At 49.5% G+C, this 23,728-nt stretch overlaps 2 protein-coding genes across 2 annotated transcripts; one reads left to right on the top strand and one right to left on the bottom strand.

Moving 5' to 3' along the window:
• Window positions 1–1,034: 1,034 nt before the first annotated feature.
• Window positions 1,035–9,258, top strand: PPIB (peptidylprolyl isomerase B). Its single transcript, XM_081839332.1, has 5 exons — window positions 1,035–1,214; window positions 4,907–5,020; window positions 6,259–6,352; window positions 6,865–7,049; window positions 8,824–9,258. The coding sequence occupies exons 1-5, from the start codon at window positions 1,050–1,052 to the stop codon at window positions 8,944–8,946; spliced, it is 681 nt and encodes a 226-aa protein (XP_081695458.1). The 5' UTR covers window positions 1,035–1,049; the 3' UTR covers window positions 8,947–9,258.
• A 490-nt stretch (window positions 9,259–9,748) lies between these two features.
• Window positions 9,749–22,573, bottom strand: SNX22 (sorting nexin 22). Its single transcript, XM_081839363.1, has 6 exons — window positions 22,418–22,573; window positions 16,963–17,046; window positions 14,651–14,755; window positions 14,468–14,559; window positions 11,734–11,807; window positions 9,749–10,753 (listed from the first exon to the last, which is right to left on the bottom strand). The coding sequence occupies exons 1-6, from the start codon at window positions 22,493–22,495 to the stop codon at window positions 10,617–10,619; spliced, it is 570 nt and encodes a 189-aa protein (XP_081695489.1). The 5' UTR covers window positions 22,496–22,573; the 3' UTR covers window positions 9,749–10,616.
• Window positions 22,574–23,728: the final 1,155 nt, after the last annotated feature.

Here is a 23,728-nt window from a genome sequence, read left to right as displayed (position 1 = left end):
AGTACGCCACACTAAGCAGCAGGTAAGTGTGTACAACAAAGGTCCGTATAGTTAAAGTTATGGTTTTCCCAGTAGTGATGTATGGAAGTGAGAACTGGACCAGAAAGAAGGCGGATTGCCGAAGAATTGATGCTTTTGAATTCTGGTGCTGGAGGAGACTCTTCAGAGTCCCATGGACTGCAAGAAGATCAAACCTCCATTCTGAAGGGAATCAGCCCTGAGTGCTCACTGGAAGGACAGATCCTGAAGCTGAGGCTCCAAGACTTTGGCCACCTCATGAGAAGAGAAGACTCCCTGGAAAAAACCCTGATGTTGGGTAAGATGGAGGGCACAAGGAGAAGGGGACGGCAGAGGACGAGATGGTTGGACAGTGTTCTCGAAGCTACCAGCATGAGTTTGACCAAACTGGGGGAGGCAGTGGAAGACAGGAGTGCCTGGTGTGCTCTGGTCCATGGGGTCACAAAGAGATGGACACGACTAAACAACAACAACAACAAAGTGTGTACAAGACTGCAGCATAACAGGGCCAGATCCCTGGAAATCTGGCTATGGATGGGAATTATACACGTCTGATCCTTTAACACGCAACCATTTTTCCAAAGGGCTACAAACAGAACACCCTCCTCCATCCTATGCAGATGGTTGCACTGCCCCCTACAGGCGAAGGGCGGCAACTTCAGCGAAGAGCGCGACGCCGGCGGCCGCGCACTGCTCGCTGGGTAATGTAGTCCTCGCTCCGCGCGTCCTTCCTCTCCTTTGTCTGCCCCTTGGCCCAACCGGCGCGCAGCCGCCGCCGCCGGCTCCTCTCGTGCCCGCTTCCCATTGGCCGAGCTCGCCGCCCAATCGGAAGCTGGAAACGTGGCATTCCTTTGTCGCAGGAGCCGCCGACGCCCCCCGGGGTGGGGGTGGGGAACGGCCTCCCTCCCCCTCTCCTGAGATGGAAGCGGCCAATCCCTCTCGCCCAGGACTCCGCTCCGCCCGGCTCGGGGCTGTACCATTGCGCGCGGGGGAGGCGGGAGGGGAGGACGAGCGAGAGGGGCAGGGGGCGGATGCGGGCTCTGTGGCCGGCTTGGCGCTGCTGGGGCTGCGAGCGGAGGAAGATGAAGCTGCTGGCGGCCGCGGCCTTGCTGGGCCTGGGCGGCTCTCTGCTGCTGCTGCTCTTCCCGGCTGCTCACGCGGAGGAGCGCAAGAAGGGGCCCAAGGTCACGGCCAAGGTGAGCGGGGGGGGGAGGGGGGCTTATTTGCAGCCCCTCCCCCATAGCACTTCTCTGCAGGGGGGGCGTCCCCCCTGTTGCAATTGCACCCCTCTGTTCTGCAGCAGCAGAAGCCCTCTAGCCCGATTCTGTGCAATAATAATAATAATAGTAATAAGAATTTATTTGATTTATCTTAACATGATAATTGCTGAAAAAGCCTAAAAGGCGATTTATGGCCAGTGCACCCAGGCAGCGGGGAGGCGATTTTTCTTCTCTTAGCAAGCCGTTCAGAGCTGAACCTCGTCCCCTGCTGTGCTCCTTGAAAGACTATACAGTGGTACCTCGGGTTAAGTACTTAATTCATTCTGGAGGTCCGTTCTTAACCTGAAACTGTTCTTAACCTGAGGCACCACTTTAGCTAATGGGGCCTCCCGCTGCCGCCACGCCCCCAGAGCACGATTTCTGTTCTCATCCTGAAGCAAAGTTCTTAACCCGAGGTACTATTTCTGGGTTAGCGGAGTCTGTAACCTGAAGCATATGTAACCTGAGGTACCACTGTATGGCAAAGGCTTCAATAGACCATAGTCTTGTTTTATATCGGGATGTGGTGTGCAAGGAGGGGCGGAAAGAAGCATTGGGAGGCTTAGGGTGGGGTCTTAGCTGGCCAGGCGATAAAGTCATGCGCGATGGAGAGACCCTTCCGAGCATGCATGGCTTCATTTCATTTGGCTTTTAATTTCTATGCCGCCTTTCTATGTTGCTATAAGCAAGGCGATTTGCAGCAAAAAAAATATGCAGCAAGGAACACGCGCCTTATAATGATCAGATCCAGGTCAAAAATTCATACTAAAACGTAACTTTAAAATGGAGCCACTTATATCAAGTAAAGTAATATTCAGCAATCTATTAGAATAGTACACAATAGAATTAACTCTCAAAACATCAGCAAATAAAAATTAAACAGTTGTTCATTCTTAACATGATTGATTCCAAGCATGGTGGTTATTGCTTGGAGGCCCTAGTGGGGCAGCCATGTCTTGTCTCACACTGCAGAAATATCTTACGGCTCCTTTAAAGGCCAACAAGTTTAACACAGGCTGTGCTTTTGTTGCATCTGATGTGTTATTACTCAATAGGAAGTACAACTGAGCGTAACAGAACTTCCTGGTATGTGTGCTTAGACTTAGGTATTTGGAGCCTTGACTTGGGGGGGGGGGTGTCCCAAAGTGATAAAGTATTCATAGGCACAGGGCTAGGAAAGGAGAGAGATTTAGGGAGGGTCAGAAATTAGGGGCTGCCCCTGGTAAATTAGGACAGTTGTCATGCATATTGAAAAGAGATGTCTGCAGAAAGGGTTAGGTTTTGTGACTAACCCTTGGCCAGGATAAGAGATCCCACATTCTACAAAGCAGCCTTATGCTGAGCCAGACCTTTGGTTTTTTTCTGTTACTGTATCATTTTATCAGACAACTTCCAAAATTAGCAGAGTGTCTTGCGGCAACGTTAGAGACTAACAGACTAACATGCATTCTTACGTCACAAGGAATCTGATGGTGCCACTGAACGCTTTGTTGTTTGAGTTTCTTGGCTTAAAAATTTGTCCTGGCCGTCTTTCAGAGCAAAAGCCCTCCTAAAATAGCTTGTAATATTACAGACACCAAAGGATACTTCATAAAGTGAAAGAAAAACAGCCGGCCGGCCAAAAACTAAAATAAGAACCTTACAAAGCAACGTGTGATCTGAAGCAAAGGCCAGTGAGAGCAGATGGGCAGTGTTAGAAACTGAGATATGAAAGCTAGGAGCTAAATGTCACCTTAAACCTAGGCTATGGACGCAACAATGGAATGTCTAGATGCACTTTTTTATAACAAGAATACAAAGCTGAAAATGAATGAACTTCAGCTAAAATAATTCATTTTTCACATGGTCTACCCCTCCCCCTGCCCACCCCCCTAATATTCTTAAGAGGGTCTCTTCTCCAGTCTTCAGAGAGTAGCTGGAAGTGGGGAGGCAGAAAAAAGGTCCTCCGTTCCTTCCACTCTGCAGTTTTAATCTGAAATCTCAGGCGCAGTACTGCGCCCAGAGCTCAGAAACTGCTCGTGCTAATGAAATTCCCTGGCGCAAAATGCACCTGGAACAACGGGAGTTTAGAACGCTGCAGGTGGGTTTGGGAGTCTTGGCAATGCATTCCAGAGAGGTGGAGCCAGTGGGAAATTTCAGGCTCTGGACTTAATGGTCTATATGTGCTCCAAAACAGTTTGTACTATGTTGCTTCCTTTAAAAGCCCTCCTGTGTTTGGGGTCCCTCCCTCCTTTGGCCGAACCCAAAGACTTGTCCTGACAGCACCACTAGCTATTGCTGCTCAAGAGCCTTTCAGCTGGAGATGCCAGAGACTCAGCCTGGAACCGCAGACATACAAAGTATTCTCTGTCTGTGCATTCTGGCCCCTTCCCTTCCTCAAACTCCTGGGAAGGGAAGGGAAGGGAAGGGATCAAGGATGTTTCCTATTGCAGCTGGTAACATCTCTCCTCTGTACCAGGGAGGAGATCATTTTCAAGCTGCAGGTGTGAGGAATTGAACCAATGACCTTCCCCTTTAAGATTCCCCCCACCCCTCTCTGGAGCATGGACTTGTCTGAGAATTGAACCCAGGATGTACTTGCAAAAAGTGAGAATCCCACTCCAGACCAGCAAACATGAACTGTCAGGCAGAGCCCACTTGCCATACTTCAAAAGCAGGGAGGAGGAAGAGTGTGCAGCCTGAAAACCTTTGGGAGACACATTCTGGTGTGGGTGGGGCAATAGATACGTCTCTCTACTTTGTACAGTGGGCTATATTTCAGCCACATATATCCCAGAGGTTTCTAGTGCACACAGACCTTTCAGTTCAAGCAAGCACTAGGCATTGTCTGAAATGCATTGCAGCCTGGAGAAAGCATTTGGGGAGAGTTCAGAGCACTGCTGGTGTTGGTGCAGCCTGGGGGTGGTGGAATCAAATTGCAAGGTTGAGACCTTTGCTTATGCCTTGGGGAGAGAGAGAGAGTGAAGGACTCCTGGTCAGAAAAGACAATACAGTGGTGCCCCGCAAGACGAACGCCTCGCAAGACGGAAAACCCGCTAGACGAAAGGGTTTTCCGTTTTGGAGGCGCTTCGCAAAACGAATTTCCCTATGGGCTTGCTTCGCAAGACGAAAATGCCTTGCGAGTTCCTGCGGGTTTTTCCCCCTTCCCCCCCCCTTTTCCTAAGCCGCTAAGCCGCTTATCAGGTGATCCGCTGATAAGCCGCTTATCAGGTGATCCGCTAAAAGCCGCTAAACCCTAATAGCGCTAATCCGCTAAGCTGTCAATGGGCTTGCTTCGCAAGACGAAAAAACCGCTATACGAAGAGCCTCACGGAATGGATTAATTTCGTCTTGCGAGGCACCACTGTACCTGTCTAGGTGGACAAATATTCTATTTATTGAATTTATGCCCCACCTTTTTCTCCCAAGGATGTGGTTCTCCCCCTCCTACTTGAATGGAGCATAACCTGAGGATTATCCCAATAAAACTAGCAGTACGGTTCCATGGCTGGCTCCTTACGTATAAGCGTTGCTGCAGACAGCCTAACTCCCCGCAGGCATTGGACTCTTGGATATTGAGGCTGATGTCAGAACAGGAAGGGGGCTCCACTCTGCAGCTGTTCCATGATGCAGCCTGTTTTGCTCACCAGGTGTATTTTGATCTGCGGATCGGGGATGAAGACGTGGGGCGAGTGGTCATCGGCCTCTTTGGAAAGACAGTTCCGAAGACAGTTGAGAATTTTGTCGCCTTGTCCACGGGAGAAGTGAGTTCAAATGTTGGGCCAGAGTCCTCAGTAGGTCAGTCTGCTTACAAGGGTGCGGAAGGAAGGCTGCCAAGTGGGGTGACTGTGGGGCACGCATCCAGAGGCCCACACAACAGGAAGGACCCCAAACGCAGGAGGGCTGGCTTACCCCATTTTGAATAAGTGAAATAATAATATTGCTCATCTAAAGAGCCTTGGTGTGGAGAGAGGCTGGAAAACCCTTAAGGCCAAAGTCTGGGTGCTACAGCCTTTTGCTTTTGCTGGCCTTTGGGAGAAGGAATCCTGACTGGTGCATGTCAGGATTTGCCTCCAGTGCGCTCCATTTGCTGCTGCTGCTGCTGCTGGCCGAATTGCACAAATATTTGGAAACTGAGTGAAGATCTGCTGGAGAGGGAATGTTCTCTCTAAGCTAAGAACAGAGAAAAAGATGAGGTTCTGCCAAGATTAAGCTTCTGCCCTCTCACTGCTGCTTTTAACTTTCAATATTTGACCGTCAAGTTACTTACGTGAATTCCCATGTACTTCTGCACTGGATCAGGTGTTGTGAATCCAGATGTTTCATTGGGCCGCTGGGCTTCCACCAGGGAAGGGTGGCACATTGGGGCAGTCATTCCCCCCTCAAAAAATCTCTGGATGTACCATCATCTCAGATTTCCAGCTTTCATTTATATTTTTTAGAAGTTTCCAGCATTTGTGTTGCCTTTGAAATGCAACAAAAGTGTATAGGGACCGTTCTTATTTTCTTTCTGAGAAACTAGCCCGCTCTACTCTTTCAGTGTTTTAATTTGCCCCCGCCCAGGGGGGAAAAACCCAACCCTGCTGATCCCCATGATGGGGCCCTTTTAGTAGTTGGAACCACAAGGGATTGCTAGTGATTAGCAAGAGCTGAGCCCATTAAGAAGTTTATTGCTCAAGTAATGGGCTAACCCGCTGGAGGCTAAAGCCTTAAGCATTTGGACTCCCATTAGGGTTTGCAGGCAGTGGGGGGTTGGTGATGGTGGAGGAGAAATTGCTGAGGCCTCACTTGCATTGCAGCAGCAAAGTATTCTGCTTTCCCCAGTATCTCGGTCCCTTTTCCACCAGTCGTGACTCTCTTCTGCCCACCGATGGGAGAGGTTACAGCTGATGCTCCGAAATTGTCTGGTTCTAGATTGCTCAGGAAAGGACTTAAAACCAAGTCTTGCCCAGAGTGGTGCTGCAAACTCTCCTCACTCTTACCAAACTCCCTTCCTTTTCAGAAAGGGTTTGGCTACAAAGGCAGCAAGTTTCACCGTGTGATCAAGGATTTCATGATCCAGGGAGGAGACTTCACCCGGGGAGATGGAACAGGAGGTGAGGGCCGAGTCAATTCTGTCTCTTCTGGATGGGGTTGGACAAGGATCCTTCTCTGGGCAGGTAAAAAAAGGTACCCCTGACCGTCAGGGCCAGTCGTGTCCGACTCTAGGGTTGCGTGCTCATCTCGCTCAAGAGTTCGTGAGCCGGCGCCGTCCGAAGACACTTCCGGGTCACGTGGCCAGCGTGACGAAGCTGCAGCTGGCGAGCCAGCACCAGCGCAGCACACGGAAACGCCGTTTACCTTCCTGCTATAAAGCGGTACCTATTTATCTACTTGCACTTTTTTAAGGGTGCTTTCGAACTGCTAGGTGGGCAGGAGCTGGGACCGAAAGACGGGAGCTCACCCCGCCGCGGGGATTCGAACCGCCGACCATACGATCGGCAAGTCCTAGGCACTGAGGTTTTACCCACAGCGCCACCCGCGTCCCTCTCTGGGCAGGAGTAACCCTCAAAAAACAAAGCTGGACGCTGGAAGACGGTGTTATTCTCTCCCTTTTGTTCACTGCCAGGTAAAAGCATCTACGGGGACCGTTTCCCCGACGAGAACTTCAAGTTGAAGCACTATGGGCCTGGCTGGGTGAGCATGGCCAACGCTGGCAAGGACACCAACGGCTCTCAGTTCTTCATCACCACCGTCAAGACGTCATGGCTGGATGGCAAGCATGTTGTCTTCGGCAAAGTCCTGGAAGGGATGGTGAGCGATATTTTGTGTGTGTGTGTTGTGCATAGCGTCACCTGAGCCCTTACTTGGATTTCTAATGCAGTTGTTGGTTCCAAATAATGGGAACTTGACCAGGACCAAGCAAATGGAGCATATTAAAATTTCACTGCCTCCTAGATTGTTGTCATGGCAGTTCATGGGCCTAAGGAGGCTCTTTTCCAGATCCCGCTGCTGTAGGAAGGGCGGGGGGGGGGCTTTTTCTGGGGTGGTGCCCAAGTTTGGAGCCCCTCAACAATAGTTTTGCCTGGTGCTGAGTTCTTTGTCTCTTTTGACATTGGGCACAAATCTGTGCAGCTTCCTGGGCTTTTTAGATTTCTGTGGTGGACTTGAATTTTTATCTGGTAATGCCAATTTTGACCATTGAACTGCAGGGGTGGAGAACCTTGGGCCCTCCCAGTGAAGTGGGACCACAACTTCCATCACCCCTGACTATCCGCTATGCTGCCTGGAGCTGATGGAAGCTGGGAGTTTGACAACGTCTTGCCTCCCTCTGTGTATGGGAAACAGCTCTGCGCACCTAGTGATTGGCATAACTAGTGCCTAAGAGTGAATATATATAAAGAGCTTACTACAGGAACCCCATACAGTTGTACATTGGTTGTTGAACCCCCTGAATTTGGATGTTTTGGCTCCCGAACAATTGAAACCCGGAAATGACTGTTCAGGTTTTTGAATGTTCTTTTGGAAGCCAAATGTCTGACGGGGTTCCGATTGGCTGCAGGAGCTTCCTGCAGCCAATCAGAAGCCGTGATTTGGAAGTTGAACGGATTTCCGGAATGGATTCCGTTTGACTTCAAAGGTACAACTGTATTGCCATTCTCCAGGCTGCATTACAGGGCAAAATGGGGCAGCTAGAAATGCCCATGCGATGGGCATTGCCAAGTGCCCTCCACGGGTATAACGTGTCATCAGTGCTAGAAACTCAGATATATAAGCAAATCGCCAAATGGCACCTTAAACCTAGCTTATAGTCACCACAATGGAATGTCTAGGCACCTTTTTTAAAAAACGAGATTTATCATTATGACTATTTAATTTCTCTCCTACTTTATATTTTAAAGGGGAAAAAATCTCAAGGCAGTTTGCAACATTAAAATGGGAGGTTGCAGACTCTCCTTCCTTGGAGGTTTTTAAGCAGAGGTTGGATGACGTGTCATGGATGCTTTAGCCAAGATTCCTGCATTGCAGGGGGTAGGACTAGATGGCCCTCGGGTCCCTTCCAACTCTATATGAAAACACCAAATAAAACAATCCAGAATAAAATAAATTTAGGCTTCGAGGAAAGTATTTCAGAACCTTCTCTCAGTGACATTTTGCTTTCCCCGTTTTTATTTACCTACTTAATTTATGTAGCTGCCCCATAGCAGAAGAAGTGTAGGAAGCCAGTGTGGTGTAGTGGCTAGAGTGTCGGACTAGGACGTGGGATATCAGGATTCAAATCCTCACTGGGGGACCTTGGGACAGTCACAGCCTCTTAACCTACCTCACCGGGTTGTTGTAGAGATTAACCAGGGGAGGGGTGAACCATGTACTTCTTGGAAGAAAAGGTGGGATTTAAATGCAGTGAATAAGCTCTTCTGCTTACCTGCTTAAGAAAGCTGGAGGGGCCAGCCAGGTGGAGATGTCAGTCAGGAACCTGGCATCCAGAGATCTCCATGTGGCTGCAGTTGGACCCACACCAGAAGCAAAATGCCCCCTGGCTAACTTCCAACATTCCTCCCTTCTTATTCCTGCTTCCCTTTCTTAGGATGTAGTGCGAAAAGTGGAGAACACAAAGACCGATAGTCGGGACAAACCTCTCAAAGATGTCACCATTGCCGACTGCAACGTCATCGAGGTGGAGAAGCCATTTGCCATTGTCAAAGAATAACCGGGAGGCCGCTGGAGGGTCAGACTCTGGCTTGCAAAGGGCTGCGAGGGGGCTACACACTCACGGAGGCCTCGCATCATCACTGTCCCACAGCAGGTGAACTGCCGCCACTGCTGCTCCCTTTCTGTCCACCCTTCCCCCAGCTACATGCTTCGGGGTGGGGGGGTGGGGTCTCCATCCTGTTAACAACTCATTCCATCAGCCACTGGTCACCCAAGTGGCTATGAGGGGTGGGGTGGGGGGCAATGGGTGTCCCATTCCGTTTTGTAAGAAAGCACATGGACCAATAAACGCGTCCATTGTGTTTTTGTAGTACTGCCTGGTTGTTGTTTTTATTAGCTACAGCTAGTAAAGCTCCCACCCCAACCATAAACTTCCAGCATTTATTCAGAGCGGTATTCTAGATTGCAAATGTCACAAATTTACTACTTCCCCAAGGAAAGTTAGCCATTGCCAAATTCGTTCAGAAAGCTCTTTGCTTCCCTGTTTGGAACACAAAGGCAAGTGGCTGTTCAATCCTAGCATCCCATGAAAGGTGGGTATGTTTATAAAGGGGCTTATTCCAAGCCATCGCAAACACAAACTGAGCAGGAAGGACAAAGCCTCTCTTGCAACTAAACCATGATTTGGCTCAGCTCCACCCCCCCACCCCCCAAGCACTAGCATACTGATTCACTGTAAGAGTAAACCATGGTTTAAGAAGCTTTGTCCACAAACCAGCCCACTGGCAATGTCAGAAACTGTCTTCTTCTCCCCTCCACCCCCTCCCTCAAATTACAGCAGTTTCAAAACCAACTCAATATTTGTAGTGGAAGTGTTTTTATTGCATAGCCATTTTTGTTAAAGTAGACCATCTACCTCACTGAGAAAGCAGTTATCTTCAGCAGGAATAACCCAAACTATTGGGATAGCTTAGAGGAGCTGCTGGTTTCCCGCCATGCTGTAGAAAAACCCGGACTCCTCTGGGAGGGCTCTGCTACCTGTGTCACATCATTGCAGCTTTCCCCAAGCTGTTACACTCTGGGTGTTGTTAGACCACAGCCGGTTGGGGCTGATGGGAGTTGGGGGGCTGTTGGCAGCTGAATGGCACCACGTTGGCTACACCTGCATTAAAGTGCCAACTGGACCAGATCCATGCCAAGTTGGCAGTGGTTTCTTGCCGCTGCGGTGAGGGAGCAGTTGCTGCCTCCCTTTGGACTAGACAGAAGGCTGGGAGACTATCAATGTGGCGTCACTGTGCACACAAACACTAGGAGCATCTTGCATTGTCAGCACCTGACCTGAGTCAGTACCTGCCCCCAGCTGCTGCTGTTGTGCTGCTCTTGCTTCCAGCCCATGAAGCTTGGAGGAAGGCATGCGTACCTCCCTGACTTGCAGCTGCTTCTCACTCACATGGGCTGACAAGAGCTGTCACCTGGAAACACCTGAGAGCCACAGCTCTTGCCAGAAGTGGCAACAAGCCCTGCCCGTGTTAGCTGCACTCTACTGGAGCTCAGCAGACTAACAAAGCAACCTACTGCATTTCCTTCCCACTGCCTGCCTCAAGAAGTGGCTCCCCCAACTTCTTTCTTGTCCCCAACCCCTTTCTTTCCAACGTACGACGCAAGGAGGAAGCCGGCGGTTGCTTTTCCACAAACGAACAGAGCTGCACTTGATCCTCTGAGCGTTCCCTAGGCCGGTTGCAAAGGAGAGGATGTCAAGTCGGTGGGTGGCAGAGCCGCAAAGAGCTTTGACTGCAGGCAGAAGTTCCTCCGGGGTGCATAGAAACCCTGCAGCACTCCACTCAGGATCACGTCGGGAAGCAAGTCTGAGAGGGAGAGGAGGGAATTAACGGTGGCAACCCATTCAATCAACCCTTAAAAGGTGGGAGCAGAAAGCAGCCCCCGAGGCCTCTTCCTGTCTTCCCTTTCTGGCCTAGGAAGCTAAGCCCCCTGAGATGGGCCGACGGACAATGCCGCCCCCAGCAGAGGGCAAAGGGGCATCTTCAACCTGGCATTCAGATAAGATCTAGCACACGGTTCAGTTCCAGAGCACAAAAGTGGCTCATGTTAGGACTCTGCGATCCCGTGTTTCATCATTTCAGCATCCACCGCTTCCTCCTGTTGCAGGAGACGCTGCTTAACTACCCCAAACCTGAGTGTTTGGGCATCTCTAACACTGCAATAAGGGGACACGGGTGGCGCTGTGGATTAAACCACAGAACCTAGGACTTGCCAATCAGAAGGTCGGCAGTTCAATCCCCGTGACAGGGTGAGCTCCCGTTGCTCGGTCCCTGCTCCTGCCAACCTAGCAGTTCGAAAGCACGTCAAAGTGCAAGTAGATAAATAGGTACCACTCCAGCGGGAAGGTAAATGGCGTTTTCGTGCACTGCTCTGGTTCGCCAGAAGCGGCTTAGTCATGCTGGCTGCATGACCCGGAAGCTGTACACCAGCTCCCTTGGCCAATAAAGTGAGATGAGTGCCGCAACCCCAGAGTCAGCCAAGACTGGACCTAATGGTCAGGGGTCCCTTTACCTTTACCTTTAACACTGCAATGGTTTTTGCACAGGTGCCTTTCAGCAAAACAACTGCTTTCCATCCGCTCCCCCAATCCTGCCAGTCCAGGATGGCAGGTGAGGGACCCCCGCCTCTCTTGTCACCCATATCGAAAACTACATGACAAATTGTTTCTGTATCGGGTAAAGTGTTGACATGCAGCCCAGACCCTTGCTTGATAACAGACCTTAACCAGCCCAGAGCTCTGCTCCCCTCCATCACCACTCCAAAAACCTTACTAGGAAGCCGTTACCTGTGGAAGCCGGGAGGATGTATGGATCACTTTGGAAACTTATGACCGGCCGGTGGGACAGCAGGTAACCGGGGCTGCAAAGAGAATTGAGCCCCACCGTTTGGGTTAGAATCTGTCCATTTCAGCTCCTAGCCTACTTCGCAAGGTGGTTGTGAGAATAAAATGCATGTGCGGAAGGGAGGATCAACATGCACCACCCTGAACCTAAGAGGGAGAGGAAAGCTAAAAATGCAATAAACAGGAGAGCCTCACCCCACACTGGACCAATGGCCTAACTCTGTATCGGGCAGATGCTGCTGCTCTGAACAAAGGATCATAGGAAGTTGTCTTATACTGAGTCAATAATGCCTACCAGCAGCCTTTCTCCAGGCCAACCCTACCTGGGGATTGAGCCTGAGACCATCTGTACACAAAGCAGGTGCTCTACCACTATGCTGCAGTGCCGGAAGATGGTGCGCTCTGTGTTTCTGCAAAAGGAACAGGCACTTGCAACTTGGCCAGCAAGAGCACAAAGCAGACCCTTTGGAGAGCATTCCCTGCCGCTTGTAGCAGCAAGCAAGCCACAGGGAGTGCCCATTCCCCTGGAGCGAGAAAGTAAATGCCAGCCTCCATGGCTGGATGAGCACATTTATCCCCTGGGGAGTAAGTAGACAAAGGCTGGACCCTTCTGTTGTTGGGACTATTTTGACTCCCTCCCACCGGTGGAAACAAAGCACTGGGGCAGTGAAGCACTTGTCTTGTGTCCTGCGAGGAAAAGTCGCCCAGGGAAGAACATTGGGTGCGGCAGGACAGGCTGTTCACAAACAGTGGAGGTAACAAAGGCAGCCTTTCCATACAGAAGCTGGTGTGTGGAAACGGGTGGCTCTCGGAGCTTATAAGGCAGGGATGGGGAACATGTGGCCCTCCAAATATTGCAGGACTCCCATCATCCCAGACCATGCTGGCTGATGGCAGCTGGAACCAACACAACCCTAATCTACCCCAGGTTCTACAGTGGTATCATGGTTTACGAACCTAATCCGTTCCGGAAGTCCATTCTTCAACCAAAGCATTCTCAAACCAAGGCGTGCTTTCCCATAGCAGCGGGGGACTCAATTTACAAATGGAACACACTCAACAGGAAGCGAAACATGTTCTGCTTCTGAGGCAAAGTTCACAAACCAAAACACTTCCGGGTTTGGAGCGTTCTTAATCCAAGTTGTTCATAAACTAAGCTGTTCTTAAACCAAGGTACCACTGTACTTGAGATTCAAACTGCACCTACATCATGCACTTCAAGCATACCTAGAGCGCTTTGACAGTCATGACCTCACTTGGTAGAGCACGCGGCTCATGATCTCAGGGTTGTGGGTTCGAGCTCCACGTTGGGCAAAATATTCCTGCATTGCAGGGGGTTGGACTAGATGACCCCCGTGGTCCCTTCCAACTCTACAATTCTATGGTAAAACAAACTGTTGTTTGTTAGGACACACCCACCCACCCAACAATTTCCCTCACTGATCTACAAATCTCACAAGTGGTTTAACAATCAATCCCTCTTCCCTGAAGATCTCTGGGAATTTTAGCTTTGCAAGGAGAAATGAGAGTCCCCTGATAACTCTCCGCGCCCTTAACAAACTACAGTTCTCAAGATTCTTTGACTGTCAAGGTGGAATACAAGTGCTTTAAATGTGCAGTGCAGATGTGGTCTTAGCTGTCAATTGCCCAGGCCCCAAAAAGTCTGTAAATCAACACAAGGGCAGTGTGTGTGAGTTGGCGTTTTGACTGCAGCTCCTTCGGGAGGAAAGCGCCTGGACAATGTCAAAAAGAGACCAGCTACCCATCCCTCTCTAACAAGAGTTTACCTGCCACGCTGGATTTTGCAGGGAAAGGGATGTTTGAGAAAAGCACAGTACGTATAACTTACAATGAAGAAAGAAAATCAGGGCATTATATTTTGCATTGCATCAGATTCTGTTATTGTGAGATACCCCGCGCTTTTTGTAAAGAAGAAAGTAGAGTAGTCCTGGAAGAATCACAAAACTACAGTCAGTCTCAAACTACTATGCTGCTGTCGAGTTCTAACAGGTATAGGGAGCCTTCAGCCCTCCAGGTGTTAATGAACCACAATTCCTACTCCCTCTTGCCCCTGGGCACACTTGCTGTAGCCAGTGGCATAGCATGGGGGGGGCAGAGGGGTTGTTGCACAAACTTTTTGGGGGGGGGCATGCAAAATTTCAAAAGAAAGACTGTTTGGAGGGTGTGTTTTGTTTTGTTTTAAATCAAGCCATGTAAATTTTTCATTAAATAAAAAATAAAATAAGTGACCGCTGGCACAGATTGTCTCTCCCAGCTGGTAAGACCCTTCCCCACCCCCATTGCCACCTGGCCCTGGCAGGAACCATGGGTTAGGGGGGGCGCAATACCTGCCTTGCCCTGGGCCCTGACAACCCACTGGCTGTAGCAGATGGGATTGCAGTTGAGAAACATCTGGAGGGCCAGGAGCTTCCTGTTTCCGGCGGTGGGAAATGGCGGACTCCCCCATGACCGGACCCCAGCCGTGCCGGTAATTCAGGGCTGATATGGAGGTAATTAGCCCTGGCATTCTCATCATGGTGTTTGGATTACGGAGGTGTTTGGAGAAACATCTGGAGGGTCAAAGGTTCTCCCCACCTGCGCCAGACGGTGGCACAAAGGGGGAAAGTGTTGCTCCTGCTCAATCTCCTCCCCCCCCCCGGCTCACCCAGACACTCACCCAAGATCTGCCTTGTGCTCTTGCTCAAACTGCCAGAGTTTCAGGAAGTCTAGAAGCTCCTTGGGAAGCTCTGTATTGCATAGCAAAATGCCCTGCAGGAGACAGATGAACCACGATCAGTGAGAGCAGGCTGGGGAGGAAGGGAGGCTGTTTTCAACTTGGCTGCCAGCCTCGCATCCTTACCTGGAGGTAAGCTTCTAGGCCCTGCCGCCGCTGCTCCAGGACTTTCGTCATCCAGTTGGGGACACGCCTGGGTGGGAAGTCTGGGACTCTGCATCTCTTCTTGATCTGTGGGGGTTGGGAGAGAGCAGAGAAGCAGTGTGGACATCAAAGGAGCTCCAGGATCCACCAGGCCCACGGCCGGTCCTACTGTTAGGCAGAGGGAAGCCGCTGCTTCTGGCAGTGGATGCTGAATGTCAGAGAGGCACTGGGAGAAGAGGTGCTGTGTCCTACAACCCCAAAACTAGCCAGCTCTCCGCTGAGAGTGTTGAAGTCAGGCTCAGTTGCCAGCAGGGTCCATTTCTGTGCATCGGGTGTTGGAAACTTATGGCCTGTGGGGCAATCTTGTCCCACCAGGGGTCAAATTCAGCCCACAAAACTGCTTCCCCAAACCATGCCCATCTGCCAATCAGCTAACGTCACTGGGCGATAGCAATCCTGCTGGGTACCGCTTGGTCATTTTGTTCCCTGTTGGGAACATGCCGGCGAAGCAGACCTAAGCAGAGAGCAGGATCGAACCCTCTGTTCATCGGCTGGTGAGTAGAACTCAATCCTTCCAGGCAGTGCTTTGCCAGTGCATTTCCTGCAGGAAATGCGTTGGCAAAGCGGATCCTTTCCCACATGGGTCAGCTCTGACAGATGGGTGGATTGCACACCTGTCCAAGTTGGGCAGTGGGTTTTGGGGAGGTAAGGATCTGGCCTGTTGGGGCCCAAACAGTCCCCCACCCTAACAGGGCATGGATAGAGGGAGAACCATCTTGTCCTCTGCGTCAAGGTAGCAAGCAGTCTGGGTCAGCCCCAACTGGAAGTCTGGAAGTCTTCGGTCAAGACCTGCAATGTGGGCTTTACAGAAAATATGGAATATAGAATTATCCAATGCCCAGGAGGAAAAATCCATTGCCCCGAAAGCAAGGGCAGGCATTTGAAACATGGTGCCTGCCCTCCAGATGTTGCTGGCCTGAAAGTCCAACAACATCTGGAATCCAAAAACATTTAGGGGTACCAGTTTGCTGCCACTGCCCAAAACCCATGGGTATATGATCTGGCATGTTTATTTGACCCATACTCAGTAAGCAAAAAACCACACTGCATTCATTTTACTTTATATATATATATATAAAGTCTCCCTCCACACCCACCCTAAAAGCATTTGGACTGAGGTATTGACTGGCGGGGGAGGGAGAGAATTCAGCAGAGCATCCTCAAGATGGCACAAATATGGTACTCAAGCAAATTCAAAGATTTATTTGCATGTTATTTTCATCAGAACACTTGCAAGGAAGACATGGTGATTGAGCAAGACTTTCCTTGCATTAGCACACCCAATGAACAGTGCCTAAATTAACTTAAAAAAGAGAGATAGCAGTGGGAAATTTCCTGCCACACACTGTTGAAAGCAACAGTCAAACAGGGCTTCCCTTTCTACATTCCCCTCTAATCTTGCTCACAGATACTATGGCTGGGAAAACCGTGTATCTAACCGTATACAGTTCTACAGAACTACAGTATACAGTTCTACAGAACTACAGTTCCCAGGATTCTTTTTAGGGTGCGTGTGCTTTAAATGTGTGGTGTGTGCAGTGTCTATGGCCATAGGCAGTAATATGGGGCCGCCCTTCTTCAACTCCTCCATTGCCCCTCCAAAAACAAACAGACACAACATGGAAGCCGAGGGCTCTTGAACTTCCCTTGAGCAGAGACATATGCCCAAAGCAGCAAAATTTCATGTGACACTCCAGGAAACCGAAAACCTAAGCTGTATTTCAGGTTCACAGTTACATAAACAGTGGTACCTCAGGTTAAGTACAGTGGTACCTCGGGTTACAGATGCTTCAGGTTACAGACTCCGCTAGCCCAGAAATAGTACCTCGGGTTAAGAACTTTGCTTCAGGATGAGAACAGAAATCGTGCTCCGGCGGCGCGGCAGCAGCAGGAGGCCCCATTAGCTAAAGTGGTGCTTCAGGTTAAGAACAGTTTCAGGTAAAGAATGGACCTCTGGAATGAATTAAGTACATAACCAGAGGTACCACTGTAATCCGAAAAGGGTTTGCAGTCTTCCATAAAACCTTGTTTACTTATTTTAGCGTAACGTACTTTGCCAGTTCTGCACAATCCATCCCCTTACTTCTCCATTCTTCTTTAGTGGGTGGGACTCCAACACCCATCAGTCCCAGCCGGCATGGGCAGTTGTCGAGGATGATGGGATTTGTAGCCCAATGACACCCAGCAGGGCCACAAGCTCGCCACCCCCCCCGACTCTCATGCACCCACCTTACCCTTTTATGGAGGGCATGGAACTCGCTGTAGCGCTTCTCAATGCAATGTTTCCTCCCGTTCCACAGGATTTCCACCTTGAACACCTGAAAGGTTAGGCACAAGCTCGTCAGTTTCACCCGGACATGCCCCACCCACACCACAAAACAGCTCTGCTGCTGCTGAACAGATGAGATCTGTCTTAACTCTCTGCAATAGCAGGGCGGTCATCTTGCTTTCTTCCCCCACAATGCACCGCAGTCCAGTCTCTCCCCAAAGCAAACACTGCTTGACAAAAGCCTCTTTGAAATCAGCCTTTGGCTTCGCTTCTCAAAAGTGCCAAATGGGAGCAGGGGGGCAGGGGCAGGGATACTGAATAAACTCGGCTCTGCATAAAAGAACACCCAGCAGAAGACTTTGTGTCGGGCCTGAGGAATGTGTGCAGTTGAAGTGCGGTGAATACACTTCGGACAACTCCAGTAAAGCACAGATTGCAATGCAGCTCATATCTCCTCTTGAAGGGTTTGTGCCCAGATGCTCCAGTAGATGTAGCAGAGGTGCCACACAGGTTTTGTGTACTTAGTTGTTCAGGAGAGAGAAAAGGAGACCAAACGGGCCAGCTCCTTGGGGGGGAAACAAACCAAAGTCCCTGGGCCCAGGCCTCAGTTTACCCAGCTGAAGCAACTATTCACACATCCAACACTCACTTCTGGTCACCACGAATTGCAGCTGCAGCAACAGACTCTCCTCTGCACATAGATCCAAATATTTTTTTGGGGGGGGGAGGAAGCACATGCTACAATCCTCACCTTGGGCTGCAAACTGTCTTGGGGTCAGCAATGGAAAAAGATGGTATATGAATTTAAAATGAAATGAGGAAAAGACAAGGATAAAAAATAGAATTGGAGCACCCCCAGAATGTCAAAATCAGTCTACTCACAGAAGGTTTGTGTAGTGACAGTAGCAGGTTGTGTGTGTGTGTGTGTGTGTGTGTGTGTACACACACTGCTATTTTTAGTATACGCTGCTTTCTCTTCCTCATCTAGGCACACATACAAGAGCCCTGCTGTGCCAGCAGTGGGAGCACTTGGCAACTAAAAAATCATATTGTGATCTACTTTAAACCAATATGCATGCATATCCTTTATTCTCTTTCCTTCCCACAACTGTGGAATAGGGTTGGGGAGGGAAGAAGCGATGCAGGGCACTGAAGTCTAACCCTCTGGCCAGTGGGATCGCTGCATCACTCCTCCTCTGCTTCCTGAAATTACACGAGGTCCCGATCACGTGCCTTCCAGCCTATCATTGCTTCCCATGAGGTCTAGAAGCTTGCTTTTTAAAAAGGAAAAAATCAGATTCATTAGTGAAAAGTCATGGCTGAGTGATAGAATCCGACATGTTCAGCTCCCCCCATGTTCAGTTCCACGTAGCATCTCTCCGTAGGGCTAGAAGAGACCTCTGACTCGGACAGTTGCTGCCTGAGCTGGAAGGACCAATGGCTGGTAGGTGGTTTCTTAGGTTCCTAGGGCCAAAAATATCCTGCCACATAAGGCATTTTATGTTCCAATCATAGTTTCCCCATAAAGGCACAAGCAAAGTAAGCTCCTTCCAGCTGGAATACAGAACCACGGTCACCACACCCAGCTTAACTAAACAGAGAGAATTGCCAACCAATAAGGAAACCGGGAAACTCTGTGCCCAAGAGATGCCATGCCTGATGTTTATGCTTCGCTCAATGTGCGCTGGAGACAGGCCACTCTAAGTTCACTTCCCTCCATGAAAACAAGGCTGGTTATTCCACAGCTGATGTCCCAATTTACCAGAATCCTGTCTTAAGTGTCTGCTCTTAATTTGGCTTGGGCTTCTTGGCATTAGCACTGCTAGATGCACGACAGAAATCTGATCTATGTGGGCTTCTCAGATTTCCCATAGCACATGCTTTGGGACACAGAAACTCCCAGGTTGAAACCTTCACATCTCTAGACCCTAGAACTCATGGGCATTCAAGTGAAGCTGAATGTTGGAAGATTCAGGATGGATAAAATAAAGCCATGATAAATAAGTCGTATTGGAGGACAGGTGATTTAAAATTATGATGAATGATTTACATGGCTTGATAAAAGATTAACTCTATTCGATTAGCTGGCAAAAGAGTAAATAAAGGCCTAAGCAGGAATTGAACATAAACAGTCAATGGAAATAGAGAATGGATGCAAAAGGATGCAAAATTAAGATAAAGTGTTTTATTGTTAGCAACAAAGGAGGGAGGGGAAAGAAGCATCTTGGAAGGGTGGGGTGGAAACTCAACTTTTAAATTGAATTAATTTGTTGTTAATTTGTTAACAAATTAGAATGTTAATAAAAATTAATTGGCAAAAGAAGAAGAAAGGACTTATTCATGCAATGCACAGTTAGACCATGGAACTCATTGCCACAGGAGGCAGTGATGGGCAACAATTTGGATGGTTTTAAAAGAGGATTAGTCCAGTTCATGCGAAAACAGTATGCTGAACTAGATGGGCCATTGAATTGATCCAACAGGCTCTTCTTCTGCCTCCAGTTTAAAAGGATCTCATATTTTAGGGCAAGGGATCACCTCTGTCCAAGACGCTGGAAAAAACTCTGCTGCCAGTCAAAGTCTATCATACTGGCCTAGAGGAATCCAAAGGCCCAAGTCATTCTATAGCCACACAATAGAGTTTATTTATGTATTATTACCAGGACCATCCCAAGACCTTTTAGCACCCGAGGCATGCCTCCCCACCAGGAAAGAAGGGGTGAGTGAAGATCTACATCATGAAGGAGTGGGGAATAAAGATCTCTACTGGGTTCTGCTGCACTTGTGGATCCTGCCACCAAAGGAAGTCGCCTCACCTTGCTTTGTGGGAGGGACGGCCCTGATTATTAGATGTATGCCCCCACCTTTCCTCTAAGGAGCTCAAAGTGGTGTATAGTGGTACCTCGGGTTAAGAACTTACCGTAATTCGTTCTGGACGTCCATTCTTAACCTGAAACTGTTCTTAACCTGAAGCACCACCTTTGCTAATGGGGCCTCCTGCTGCTGCTGCACGATTTCTGTTCTCATCCTGAAGCAAAGTTCTTAACCCGAGGTACTATTTCTGGGTTAGCGGAGTCTGTAACCTGAAGTGTCTGTAACCCAAGGTACCACTGTATATGGTTCTCCTGTCTCTTCATTTTTAAACCACCCTGTGAGGTATTTCAGATGGAGAGACTGTGACCGGCTCAAGGTTGTCTTGTGAGCTCCGTGGTCGAGTTGGGATGTGAACCCCGATCTCCCAAGTCCTAATCCGATGCTCTAACCACTACCCCATACCGACTCCCACCCCACTCTCGGGTTAACTAGTTTCCCACCCCCAGTACCCCAGAATGACCTACAGTGGTGCCACATGAGAATCTGTCATCTCTAAGTACTGCACTCAAGGCTGGCCCACCCATGCGGCAAGATGAGGTGACTGACTCAGGCAAAGGGATCCACTGGGGCAGTAGATCCCAGTGCCAATTTTCCTCTGCCCCCCCCCCCCTTGTTCTGGATGTAGGTTTTCTTTCCTGGTGGGGAGGGTGTAGGTTCTGGATGTAGGTTTTCTTTCCTGGTGAGGAGGGGAGGTGCAATTTTGGGGTCTGCCTCAGGTGCCAAAATGTACTGGTGGCAGTTACTCTGTGCCTTCTGGCTCCTTGTGGCCGGAAGGATTTTTAAAAAAGTGTGTGGATGTGAGTGAAATAGATCTTGCCTTACAGATCTTAGCAACCTCCTAGTTTCTTCTGGTTCTGCAAGGAGCAGAGGCACGACAACTGCCATTCTGCCCAATCCTACAGGGTAGGTATGTGTTTGTGTGTGTGTTATTGTGGCAACAGTGTGAGGAGTGGCTGTTCCCTCCCCCCAAACATGGGGGGGGGCAGGTTACTGGAACAATATGCATCATTTTAATAAAACACATTATTCCCGTATTCTGTGTATTATTGTCTCAACCGGTATACTTTAAAGCAGCATAAACATTACTTTAAGTCAGGGGTAGGAAACGGCTGGTTCTCCAGATATTGATGGACTCCATAATTATCTAGAGGCCGACAGGCTTCCCATGCCAGCTCTTATCTTTTAACAGAACAGAGACACTGAGAAACGTCATGGAATGAATGTGTTTCCAGCTACCCCATTTTTGGAAGCCTTCTTGGGGAACACGGAACCTGTTGCCATCTAGACGTTGTGAGACTGACTCCATCAGGCCCAGCCAGCATGGTCCGCATCAGCGATGATGGGAATTGTAGTCAAACAACTTCTGGTGTGTGTTTGTGTATGTGACAGGATTCCCATCTTATAAGAAACTGCTGCCTGATGATGCCAATGGGAACTCCGCTTAAACAGTGAAACAAGGAGGATATATTTAATCAAGTGCTTTCCATAGTGTGCACTTTCTTCCCAGAGAAGGAAGTATTTTGAAGTTTGGTTCTATCACCTGTGGCCTTGAATTGAGATAAGGTGTTTTTTTTTAAATCGCACTGCAGTTGTTCATTAGCTCATCAGTGCCAGGAGGCAGAGGCAAAACTAGGCTTTATTTCACCCAGGTCAAAGACCCAATTTCATGCTCCCTCATGTGCATTTGCACACACACACACACACACACACACACACACGACTGGGAGCCTCAATAGCGCCCTGCTGGAGGCTTCACCTGGGGCAAAAAACCTGGCTGCCCCCCCCCCCGCTCCATAGCTACGGCTCTGCCAGGAGGCTGGTGGTCTCACCAACTCTGCCATGTGATGGGGGCACTGTACTTGTTTGGGACACTTTTAACCTTAGGCACAATTATCAGGGTCTATATTTCATTCTTCTCCGCCCTCACTGCTAACATTTTTCTTTTTATCTATACCTGCCATATCCCACCTCTCTGGTCTACAGAGGCTGTAATACCCCCCCCCCCTTCTGAGCGGTGGGGTGCGCGCTTGTTGGAGGACACAGGACACAGACTCGAGTCATTCAATCGCTAAAGGGAGTCTCGAGGTCCGTCCTTCCTCCAAGCGTCTCTTCTTCCAGCTTTCTTCTTTTTCACCAGACTCAAAAAGGCGGCGGTGTTGGAAGAATTACAATCGCGTCTCGCGTCCCTTGGAGACGCCAGAAGCAGACTGTTCGCGCTCCTCCTCACTTCTGAAGGGTCCCCAGGCTACACGTGTCGGGCTCCTTCCTTCATTTCCCTTGGTGGACGCCGCAAAGGACCCCCTCCCTCGCTCGCCCGGCCTCTGCAAAGCCCCACCAGCAAGTTCAGCGCCCCCTTTCTCCCTGCCAAAGGCGCTTGCAGGCTGGCCTCGAGCCCCGACGGGGCACCCGCTGCCTTGGAAGCCGCTCTCCCCTCCAGCCCGCCAGAGGCACCGGCGGACGGGCTCTCCCTCCCGGCCCCGCGGCTGCAAAAGAGCCCAAGCCCCGCTCCGGGAGAAACCCGACGGGCTGCCGCCGCCGCCACTCACCGTGCGCGCCTTCTCCGGGCTCTGGTCGCCCTCGGACAGCTGCAACCCCACCGAGGGCACCGCGACCTGCAGCTGCATGCCGCCTCCTCGGAGCCGAGACTAGCCGCCCCCGCGGACTCATTCAGAGCTTGTTGAAACCGCTCCGCCCTCTGCGGAGGAGATCCGCCCCGTCGGGTCCCGCCGCCTTTGCGCGCTCCAGCCGCGCAGTTCCTAAGCGCCGCCGCTTCGGAGGGCTCGTGCGCGCTGCGCGTAAAGTGGAGAGCAAACTTCTCTCTTGTTGTCCGCTCCCCTCCTCCTTCCCAAACTTTCCTCTATCCGACTTTCCTCTTACCCGCTCCCTTTTCTTCCTCCACCATTCACATTTTATGCTAGCGCGGATCATTCTGCGAGCGGAATGGACTCTGTATGGCTTTCTAGAGATTTGTACATTAAGATAAAGAAGGTAGAATTTTTACCCGGAACGTTATCAGATCACAACTCTATTATTGTGGAATTAAGAACAGGGCAAAATTTCCCAACGAGATGGAGATTAAATGAGAACTTATTAAATGATCTAGAAATATTAGAAAAAAATGGGGGGGGTATTAAAAGATTATTATATTTCTTCCTCCAGGAGAGATCTGGAGGGTGACAACTTGAGAATGGGCCTTTTCTGCAATGGCTTTCCCTTTGAGGAATGCTCTCCCCCCAGGGAGATTTGCCTGGCGCCTTCATTAAACTCTTTTCATCTGGGAAAAAGTTCCTCTTTAACCAGTTCTTTGGTTGGTTGACATCCAATTCTCTTTTAAAATGTGTTGGGGAGGGGAGGGTTATTGGGTTGTTTTTGTTTTTATTGTCTATTTTGTGGTTTTAATATTGTGATTTTATGTCGCAACTGCCCTGAGATCTGCAGCTATAGCACAGTATACAAATAAATAATAATAATAGTAATAATAATGGCCAGAGGGAGGGGAAAGTGCAGGGAAGCCGCAATCTGGAGAGAATATAGTATGGACCGTGGATAATTAATGGAATGACAGAAAGCTTACTTAGCCATGCTAAGCAACAGCATGAATGAGCCCCTAGTTGCTTGCCAGTGTGTGATTCAGATTCCTGGCACTTGAAATGAGCTAGCCTTAATCTTTGTTATCTTCTCTCAAGATTGGGGATGTATTATAGACTTCCAGTTGAATACTCAGGCATTTCACAGATAAGAAGTTACTCAGCAGTTGGATTGCTTTAACTTCCCCTCTTTTAAATATTTACTACAAGAGCCAATGGTATAGACTAGTTATAAAGTCAACAATGATATTTATATGGTGGAGGAGACCC

The sequence above is a fragment of the Podarcis erhardii genome (assembly GCF_964252035.2).
Source record: "Podarcis erhardii genome assembly, chromosome: 14".
In the NCBI taxonomy this organism is placed as follows: domain Eukaryota; kingdom Metazoa; phylum Chordata; class Lepidosauria; order Squamata; family Lacertidae; genus Podarcis; species Podarcis erhardii.
This window is presented reverse-complemented; position numbering and strand designations above follow the sequence as displayed.

Coding starts and splice junctions, on each gene's coding strand:
- PPIB (XM_081839332.1), top strand. CDS start 1,050: ATGCGGGCTCTGTGGCCGGCTTGGCGCTGCTGGGGCTGCGAGCGGAGG. Junction 1,215..4,906: donor GGCCCAAGGTCACGGCCAAG/GTGAGCGGGGGG, acceptor TTTGCTCACCAG/GTGTATTTTGATCTGCGGAT. Junction 7,050..8,823: donor GCAAAGTCCTGGAAGGGATG/GTGAGCGATATT, acceptor TCCCTTTCTTAG/GATGTAGTGCGAAAAGTGGA.
- SNX22 (XM_081839363.1), bottom strand. CDS start 22,495: ATGCAGCTGCAGGTCGCGGTGCCCTCGGTGGGGTTGCAGCTGTCCGAG. Junction 14,560..14,650: donor GCCTAGAAGCTTACCTCCAG/GTAAGGATGCGA, acceptor TGTCTCCTGCAG/GGCATTTTGCTATGCAATAC. Junction 10,754..11,733: donor CATCCTCCCGGCTTCCACAG/GTAACGGCTTCC, acceptor TCTCCCTCTCAG/ACTTGCTTCCCGACGTGATC.